Source organism: Ostrea edulis, chromosome 1, assembly GCF_947568905.1.
Source record: "Ostrea edulis chromosome 1, xbOstEdul1.1, whole genome shotgun sequence".
Lineage (NCBI taxonomy): Eukaryota > Metazoa > Mollusca > Bivalvia > Ostreida > Ostreidae > Ostrea > Ostrea edulis.
This window is the reverse complement of record NC_079164.1, coordinates 9,228,248-9,238,990: the sequence shown is the minus strand read 5'-3', so window position 1 is coordinate 9,238,990 and position 10,743 is coordinate 9,228,248. Positions and strand designations below refer to the sequence as shown.

At 32.7% G+C, this 10,743-nt stretch overlaps 1 protein-coding gene and 1 long non-coding RNA gene across 2 annotated transcripts in view; one reads left to right on the top strand and one right to left on the bottom strand.

Annotated features, from left to right (window-relative positions):
* LOC125664195 (large neutral amino acids transporter small subunit 2-like) overlaps positions 1–10,700 on the top strand; it is a 23,590-nt gene extending 12,890 nt beyond the window's left edge. Inside the window, exons 8-9 of the mRNA XM_048896767.2 lie at positions 3,511–3,688; positions 5,802–10,700. Coding sequence (XP_048752724.1) covers positions 3,511–3,688; positions 5,802–5,854 — 231 coding nt within the window. The 3' untranslated portion in view covers positions 5,855–10,700. The remainder of the gene's footprint in view (positions 1–3,510; positions 3,689–5,801) is intronic.
* Positions 4,459–5,791, bottom strand: LOC130051193 (uncharacterized). The gene is made up of 2 exons (XR_008799566.1): positions 5,100–5,791; positions 4,459–4,682 (listed from the first exon to the last, which is right to left on the bottom strand). It is a non-coding gene; the product is annotated as an uncharacterized LOC130051193 (long non-coding RNA).
* Positions 10,701–10,743: the final 43 nt, after the last annotated feature.

The following is a 10,743-nucleotide window of genomic DNA, read 5'->3' as shown; positions in this document are numbered from 1 at the left end:
GCATCCACACTCTGGAACAATCTGCCTAGCCAGCTCAGAAAACCAAAAATCTTGAATGTTTTAAATGTCTGTTAAAAACTCATCTTTTCTGTCAATCCTATAACCTTTAAATAGTTATATACTGTTGAATTTAATGAACTTTGGGCACATTTGTGTTTTAGATTTCTTTGAGTGGTTTTACTTGTTTGTTTTTCATATATTTAGGACGTTGTATGCTTGCATCATATTTTGTACTTTAAATTGTCTTGATTTGTACTTTTTATCCATTATGACATAAGGCTGCCTAAAGTTAATTCTATGTTTAACATCACCCGCGCGCGTAGGTTTCAGCGAAATTGCCGTTTTGAAAAAACAAACAAATCCGGATTTAAAGTAGTCGTTCAGGTTTGGTTTTTCATTTAGCGACTTAATTCTACATCCCGCGTAAGAGGGAAACGCATTGCAGGATCAGAGGTCCTTACATGAAGAAAATGGAAGCTTTCCTTTAGTTTGCTGTTTGTGGTGATGACAATCCATTGTTGTTATCGCAAGCCCAATCTACATGGTGTGTTCGCAGAGGGGATACAAACCCAGATTAAGGGAAAAGTCTTTGCTGGGAAAATTTATTTGGACTTGAAAATCAAATCCCACAATGTGTTTAATTTGACATATTACTTTTTGGTCACTAAATTGGGTTATTGTAATTGACTTGGACTTGAATATAAAACCCAACAATGTCTAATATGTTTTACGGCGTGACCGTGTTTGAGGGCGAAGCAAAAAAGTTTTGGCATTAGTATCTCTATCCAAAGCAGGACAAAAACAACCCGAAGTTAGCACGAGGACGGAGCTGTATCAAAGCATCCTAATTTTGGACATTTGATCCGCCTAAATATTGAACGCGGGAAATATAACGCAAATGATGTAAACAGTACATTGTGACGTCATATTCAGCGTCGTTATTTAGCAAATTTACAAACATAGCGTTTGAACCACAACAAAAAACATGGCGTTAATCGTGGAGTGATTATATATGATTAAGAAAATAAGATTTACATGCTTTTACGGATTTTATGTGTAACATCTCAGAACGTCGTGAACTAGGGTAGACGAGATTCAAAATGGAGAAATACATGTCCACGCGCTATTATTCGAACCGACGCCATTGGTACCAAACTTTTCAAGTTCCATAGGTATGGTTTAATTTTTCATTATTTTCCTATATTTTCCTTTTAAACATGTATATACGTGTTACCTATAGGGAGAGCTCCGCTCTCACGGCCCTTCGGGCCGTGAGACGGCTTCGCCCACTATTATTTGAAATTGTTGATTTTTGGGGTCACTGGATAGGTGATTTTCAATAGATACACATCTGTTTAAAATTTTTGTTTGTTTATTTTTTTCCTCCCTCCCTCTTAGGTTTTGAAGTTTTGAGGTGACGTTAAACGTAGAATTAATTTTGAACAGCCTAATGTTGCATTCATGCTTATATGTGTAAGGATTATTCGTTGTGTATTCTATGGTTTTTCTTTTAATTATCAATTGTAAATTTTAGTATGTTGTACAGCGCTTTAGAGTACATGTATTTTTAGATAAGGCGCTATATAAGTGTACTTTTATTATTATTATTACATTAATGTCAATGTTTTCACGTACTACATTAATGTCAATGTTTTCACGTACTACATTAATGTCAATGTTTTCATGTACTATAATGTTCATGTTTTTACGTACTATAATGTTCGTGTTTTTACGTACTACAGTGTTCGTGTTTTTACATACTATAATGTTCATGTTTTTACATACTATAATGTTCGTGTTTTTACATACTATAATGTTCGTGTTTTTACGTACTATAATGTTCGTGTTTTTACGTACTATAATGTTCATGTTTTTACGTACTATAATGTTCGTGTTTTTACGTACTATAGTGTTCGTGTTTTTACGTACTACAGTGTTCGTGTTTTTACGTACTATAATGTTCATGTTTTTACATACTATAATGTTCATGTTTTTACGTACTATAATGTTCATGTTTTTACGTACTATAATGTTCGTGTTTTTACGTACTATAGTGTTCGTGTTTTTACGTACTACAGTGTTCGTGTTTTTACGTACTATAATGTTCGTGTTTTTACGTACTATAATGTTCATGTTTTTACGTACTATAATGTTCATGTTTTTACATACTATAATGTTCATGTTTTTACATACTATAATGTTCATGTTTTTACGTACTACAGTGTTCGTGTTTTTATGTACTATAATGTTCATGTTTTTAACGAAAATAGAAATTACTGCATTTCAGAATAGAATATCTTAACGATTTTAACTTTGACTGTAAAAGTTCATAACAATATCTTTTGTTTTCTTGCTTGCTACCCGTCGAGAGAGATCACCGAAGATGCCAATTTGAATAAAAAGATTAAGAAATTATTTTTTTACTTAGCCATCTGATGGTGTAATGTAAACACAATAACAAATTTCTAAATTCAACTTGGACTAGGATCTTTTCTGGTGGGACTTGGCATAATTTGGCCCCTCAAGTCCCGGACTTGAGCATGTGAAAAAAATTTTTAACCCCTGCTTTAAGAAAAATAATATCAATGTTAGTGCTTTGATAGCTAGAATATCAATGTTTACGTGTTTTAATAGAATATTGGTGTTAGTGTTTTAAAATGATATGAATGTTTAAGTGTTTTAATAGAATATTGGTGTTAGTGTTTTAAAATTATATGGATGTTTAAGTGTTTTAGTAGAGTATTGGTGTTAATGTTTTAAAATGATATGGATGTTTAAGTGTTTTAAGAGAATATTGGTGTTAGTGTTTTAAAATTATATGGATGTTTAAGTGTTTTAATAGAATATTGGTGTTAGTGTTTTAAAATGATATGGATGTTTAAGTGTTTTAGTAGAATATTGGTGTTAGTGTTTTAAAATGATATGGATGTTTAAGTGTTTTAGTAGAATATTGGTGTTAGTGTTTTAAAATGATATGGATGTTTAAGTGTTTTAAGAGAATATTGGTGTTAGTGTTTTAAAATGATATGGATGTTTAAGTGTTTTAAGAGAATATTGGTGTTAGTGTTTTTAAATGATATGGATGTTTAAGTGTTTTAAGAGAATATTGGTGTTAGTGTTTTTAAATGATATGGATGTTTAAGTGTTTTAATAGAATATTGGTATTAGTGTTTTCAAATGATATGGATGTTTAAGTGTTTTAAGAGACTTTGAATGTTATTATGGTGCTTTTGTTTTATGAGAATATCAATTTTATAGTGTTTTATGAGAATATTGATTTTATAGTGTTTTAAGATGATATGGATGATAGTGTTTTAAGAAAATATCAATGTTAGTGTTCTAAAACAATATTGATATTAGTTTTCTAAGAGAACATCGAAGTTCAATGTTTTAACTGAGTATTGACGTTAGAGTTTTAAAAGATACATGATTGTAATAAGGATGTTAGTGTGTTCAGAGACTGTGATGACCTCATTGGGATTTTTGAATTGTATTTGGTTTCTTTTCCAGACATTTCTAGTAAATGCCATCTTTGCGTGTGTGTATCAGTTCGTGGTTCTTCTGTTAGCGTTGTACCAGGAACCTCGGAGGATCGGTCTTGCGCTGGCCATTATTGCCAGTGGCGCCCCCTTGTACTGGATAGGAGTCTCCTGGAAGTCCAAACCCGAGTCCTTCAAACAAACCAGCAGTAAGATAGTCAATGACCACTCTACTATTGTTTTTCATTTGAATTAAGGAGGTATGCTACACCAGAGAAATTTGATGTACATGTAGATGGAAAGTGGTTGATATGTACAACAATATTTTGAAGTTGAAAATTTTCATATTTCCATTACTTTGTCAAAAAATACAGTTTTAGTAGCAGCTAGCTAATCTCTTAAATAAAATGTAATTAAAAACCCCTGCTGGACTCAAACCTGTGACCTACAGTTCTGCAGTCGGTATGCTAACTGAGCTACTGAGCTTGTCAATGATATTTAAATCAAAAAGGAAAAGTCTTATATTGCTGATTTTGAATTTTTCATCTATGTTTTGAAAGGAAGTCAGCCATTATGATGATGTAGAGTACCTCCTTAATGACAGTACTTTTTGATTGTTTATCTGTCCAATATACAACTAAGTTATTTCATTACTATTTAACGGAGTGGGCTACTAGCTATAGATTTCTTCTGCAATGTTACACTCTTACATTAGTCTGCTTATATGTATCCATAAATGAACAACATTGTCAGATGTGTAATGGAGAGAGAAAAACAAGGGTTCTGATCAAATGAACAACATTGTCAGATGTGTAATGGAGAGAGAAAAACAAGGGTTCTGATCAAATGAACAACATTGTCAGATGTGTAATGGAGAGAGAAAAACAAGGGTTCTGATCAATTAAATGAACAGCATTGTCAGATGTGTAGTGTTGTCACAGATGTAACCATGCCAAGCTAACACATTAAAAAGTCATGATATAGTTATAAAGAGTTTATTATGTACAATATCTCTTATATGAACATGGTCCTAATTTCACAAGTGTCCATGTCCAGGATAATCCTAAGACCTCTGTGGGGTCCCTTGACCAGTGTACCCACTCCTGGAGCTTGGTTGTCCTGGTACTATACTATTACTCTTCACGTCCTGCATACGTACACTGGTTACATCAGGATAACTGTAGTAGACCACAGAGAGAGGACCTGTTTTGATACACATACATATTAAATGTAATATATTACTTGAACGCACTGAGTGGTGTTACATTACACATAAATACACACACAACATTATCTTATTTGCAGATAATATCCTGGACATGCTTTCTGTTTAAGACAATACATTTACACTTTTGTCTATTGGAAAGACTCCACAACTACATCGAAGTTTTACATTGCACTGCTATGCATTTACACATATTGGACAAAGTCTACTTTATGACTATAATATATGCACCATACACTGAACACTTGTTTCAATTAGTACCATGTTGATACGAATGAAAATCACTTGTATGAAATTAAGTTTACACTAAGGAACTCCATAATTGGATGTTTTAGGACAGTTAAAATAACATAAAACAATAGACATATTGCTGAGTAGTAAATAAAACACCTTACCTCAGAAAAGCTGGACCATATGCAGCATTACGTATATGCCATGTATAGAACGGGAAAGTTCGCTGATTATATTAAACTGATACGCAGAGAAGTATAAAAGCGTCCTTCCTGCTAGACTGCCATGTCCAAACTGAATTCAGCACGGAGTGGCGGTTTAAAGTCCAGTGAAGCGAGGTTCCAATTAGGGCACAGTAAAAAGAGGCTCCAATTAGGGCACAGTAAAAAGAGGTTCCAATTAGGGCACAGTAAAAAGAGGTTCCAATTAGGGCACAGTATAAAGAGGCTCCAAACAGGATTTGGAGTGTGTTCGATATATAAACAAAATAAGAGCATATTATTTACAATACATTCAAAATGAGAATAAGGGGAATTTAATGTGACAAGTGACGGAGAAAAAACCTGGGGGTTCTGATGAAATGAACAAAACTGATGTACATGGATTATGATTGTTTGGATTTACTCAGAGCTTCTGATTTTTCTGTTATAATTTGACGAAGGATGATAAAAAGTTAGTGACATTAATAGACGTCAGCATTTAAACAATAGATAACTATAAGATCGTCCCCTGTGTCTGAACAATATGAAGTTCATAAAGTACATGACATAACTCTGGGAATTTTCAGACATTCCCGTCACGTGAAATGTAGCCAATCACCCACAGTGGTCGTGTCGATGCTGATCATTGTCTTGTTTATCTTTCAGAAAAAATCACCATCAGCCTTCAGAAAAGCCTCCTCCTCAGCAAGACTTCATAACTGGGTGCTGTTATTACTTAAATACACTTTGTATTGCTGTTATTACTACCACACTATTAATTGCTTTCTAGTTATAGAAAGAAACTCAGAACTGGGTAATGGACAAAACTCTCAATATTTCTACAGGTAATATTTTATATGAGAGAAATTTGAAACATAAACTTAGAAAAGAAAATGATGTTTTTTCGTAAATGCCTACTGGTATTGTTTATTCCTTGATAATTTTTTTTTAAAGGTGCTGAATTGGGTGTCATATTTTTTATATTTAGCTTCTTGCCTGTGATTTGCCAATATACATGTGTGTTGCATATCTACTGAATATACACCATGGGGGTATTTTGTTTTATAGCATTATTAAGACTTTCTCATGTAAATAATCCATCAATTAAAGTAGAGAAAGGAAATCAGTGTTAAACCTTACAGCTGGGTACTGTGATTTATTGAGATATGTTTAGTTATATGCTTTTTGTCATAATGAGCAAACCTTTATATATGGGTTTTTTAAATCCTTGTTATTTACATAGAGTGACTTCTACCAATGTTTTAAGTAGTATATAGCATCAATATGAATTATTCAGAATTTGCTCTATACGATGAATATTATATAATAGCATGCAGTTTTTTACATCAAAATTTTAAAAATCTAGGAAAAGTCAAACATTTATGCCACCTTGGGATTACCAGCAATCTCTTCTTAAATTGAAACATTACAGAAACTCAGGGACTACATACTGATGCTTTATTTTTGGAAAGATGATTTCAAATTGTACCCAGTCCTTTGAGTTTTTGAAGTTTAGTTTTTATCAATAATTTGTTTGTATGAAATCCTTGTTTCATTTACAATTTACATAGTTCCCAGTAGACTTTGCTAAAATTCTATTCTTACTCCATATTTAACTGTACGTTAGGATTTGACATATCAATATTTACACCTTTCAATATGAAGCCTTGTACAGTGTAAACCTTTGACTGGTGGTATTGTATGACACTGTACAGTGTAAACCTTTGTCTGACGGTATTGTATGACACTGTACAGTGTAAACCTTTGACTGATGGTATTGTATGACACTGTACAGTGTAAACCTTTGTCTGACGTTATATTATATTATATACATGAAACTTTTAGAATGCTTTTTCTACATCTTTTAACTCCTGGTTAAATGTTATTCGATTGTCAAGAGTTTTGAAATCCATGACGTACATGTACTACAGCAATCTCTGTCATATATGGTCAAAACTGGTTTTGTTTTATTAGGATATATTAGAATACTTGTTAATTATATACTGTCTATGTGTGATTTTAGTGAGGCATTCCTGTATTAATTTGTATACTGTTTGATTGTATTGTTATCATTTTCATGATAGGATCTTTTTTTTTTTCTTTTTTTTTTTTTAATTTTTGCAATGTATACATTGTTTTATCATTCAATTACATAACAAGATGTCAGATTTTTATTAGTTTACAACATTTAATGAGAATATCATGAACTTTTATAAACGATACTTACATATACTATAAAGGCATTGTGTATTTTATTCTGTTGTATATACGAGTACTTGAAGGATTTATTGTTGAAAGCTGAAAATAAAAATGCTGCATTACGAAATATTCCTATTTAGCTTACCTGAGTGAAAGTTCAAGTGCTGATCACCTGTTGTCCATTGTTTATCCAGTAAATCACTTTTCTGCACTTATTAGCTCACCTGAGCTGAAAGCTCAAGTGAGCTATTCTGATCGCCTGCTGTCCGTCCGTCCGTCTGTCTGTAAACTTTTTACATTTTCGACTTCTTCTCCAGAACCACTGGGCCAATTTCAACCAAACTTGGCCAAAAGCATCCTTGGGTGAGGGGCTTTCAAGTTTGTTCAAATGAAGGGCCATGACCCTTTCAAAGGGGAGATAATCACAAAAATGCAAAAATAGGGTGGGTACATTTAAAAATCTTCTCAAGAACCACTGAGCCAGAAAAGCTGAAATTTACATGAAAGCTTCCTGACATAGTGCAGATTCAAGTTTGTTAAAACCATACGATATCTGGATAATGAATTGTATATTCGTTTATTTGACATTATTTGTCGAAATGCGCATCTGGTGCATCAAAATTGGTACCGTATAAGTTTTACATGTACATGTATGTTTTGGTATGTAAACCTGAAATCAGAAACTATTTCACCAACTTAGTGATTTCTGTAGGACAGATGAATGACAAAGAGGGTAAATCCTTTTATTCTTTTTATATTTTCCCATGAAAACCTAACAATTTAAATCATGATACATATCTTGAAATACATGTAGTACGATATTAACTTCTACTAGTGGGATTTATGGTTTTCCATAGATAATTATATTGAAATCCAGTAAAAGCGTGTCATTTGATGAACTGTAGATCGCAGGCTGGAATCCATCAGTAGTTTTGATTTTTTTTCTTCCGATTACTTCCTACTAAAACTGCATTTTTAGCTGAGTTGCAACGAAGTTGAACTCGGCTATTGGCTTGGTGATGCGGGCGGGCGGTTGGGCGTCAACAATTGGTTTCCGGATGATAACTCGAAAAGTTTACAATCTAATCAAATGAAACTTTGATATATTGTTGGGTACCAGGTAAGAAAGACCCCTATTGATTTTGGAGAACAAAGGTCAAGGTCACAGTGACCGAAAATTTCAGAAAAATTTGGTTTCCGGATGATAACTCAGAAAGTTTAAATCTGAATCAAAGGAAACTTTGATATATTGTTGGGTACTAGGTAAGGAAGACACCTATTGATTTTGGAGAACAAAGGTCAAGGTCACAGTGACCGAATATAGAATGAAAATTTCAGAAAAATTTGGTTTCCGGATAATAACTCAGAAAGTTTAAATCCGAATCAAATGAAACTTTGATATATTGTTGGGTACCAGGTAAGGAAGACCCCTATTGATTTTGGAGAAAAAAGGTCAAGGTCACAGTGACCGAACATAGAATGAAAATTTTAGAAATATTTGGTTTCTGGGTGATAACTCAGAAAGTTTAAATCCGAATCAAATGATACTTTGTTATATTGTTGGGTATCAGGTAAGGAAGACCCCTATTGATTTTGGAGAAAAAAGGTCAAGGTCACAGTGACCGAATATAGAATGGAAATCTCAGAAATATTTGGTTTTCGGATGATAACTCAGAATGTTTAAATCCGAATCAAATGAAACTTTGATATATTGTTGGGTACCAGGTAAGGAAGACCCCTATTGATTTTGGAGAACAAAGGTCAAGGTCACAGTGACCGAAAATAGATTTAAAATTCCCAAAAAAAATTAGTTTCCGGAGAATAACTTGAAATTTTTTAATTTGAATCAAATGAAACTTGGTTATATTGTTGGATACCAGCAAAGCAAGGCCCCTATTGATTTTGGAGAAAAAAGGTCAAAGTCACAGTGACCAAAAAATAGATTGAAAACTTCAGACAAATATGGTTTCTGGACAGTAACTTGAAAAGTTTAAAACTGAAATTAGTTCTTCACAATTATAAATATGCCACATCATTTCTCACTTTACAATGTATCCCATGCAACTCGGCTTAAGCACCCCTGGGTGCATATATTGATTTTTTTTACTAAATAAAGTAAATTTGAAAGTTTTCAATTTTATCAACATTAAATCTCTCTGGTGTAGTATTTCTCCTTAATGAAAAATTTTCACAATGTATTGATAACAATTTGTAATTAGGGATTAAAGTATATACAATTCAAATTCTATATAGCAAATCTAAATTTCATTTTTGAAAATACATGAGGGTATGGACTGTGACGTTTTCCGCCGGTATTTTTCCGGAAGTGTGTTTAGTGTCTCTTCAAAATAAAAATATCCCGGCCAGAGGCATCACAGTTCATACTCTCATCTACTTTCAGCAAAAATCATTAATCATATTTACACATTCTACTTTCATTTCTGTCGGAATTCCCAGTCGTTAAAATAGACGTGCTATATTTACCTGTATTCGTTATTTATAACTGCAGCGAGGAAATGGCTATTATTACAATTCGTTAAGGTATCAAAGGCAGAAACATTGAAATTGTAAATACATAACATACACTGAGGTTGATATTACATACAATATACATTAAGACAGATATACTATTATGGCCTACTTATCAGGGAGACATTGAGGTTGATATTACATACAATATACATTACTATTATGGACTACTTATAGCAGGGAGACATAACAAATCATCCTGTCTTAGGGTTATCACCCATGTCTCCCTTCACGTGACCAGCTGTCGACCAATGAAATTGACTATTATTCTGAAGGATAGTAATAATACATGTACATGTAGTTAACATTGATAATGATATACTATGTACACTAAGAATGATATCTAAGATACATGGTGACTAGTAAGTGTAAATAGTATGCATTTTGACAAGCATACAGTACACATTGAGAATAATATACAATGTACACTGAATGATATACATTGAGAATGACGAACAATATGCACTGCGACTATATGATATACAATATATGACACGAATGCCATGTATACACAGAATAATTCCGAGAACGACTGAAAATTATCACAGTATACTACATATACACATGAAAAAGTCAACACTAAAACAAACAAAATGCTGTTTGAATCCTGGGTGTACACTTGAATAATAGCAAACATAATCAATAAAATCTCAAACAGGTAATCTCAAAGATATCATTAAAACCTAGAGATATCAAATAAATCCTAGAGATAGCTATAAAACCTGTAGATATCGATAAATCCTATAGATATCAATAAAACATCCTACAGATATCATTAAAACCTAGAGATATCTATAATACCTCCTACAGATACCAATAAAACCTCCTTCAGATATCAATAAAACCTCCTACATATATCAATAAAACCTACAGAGATATC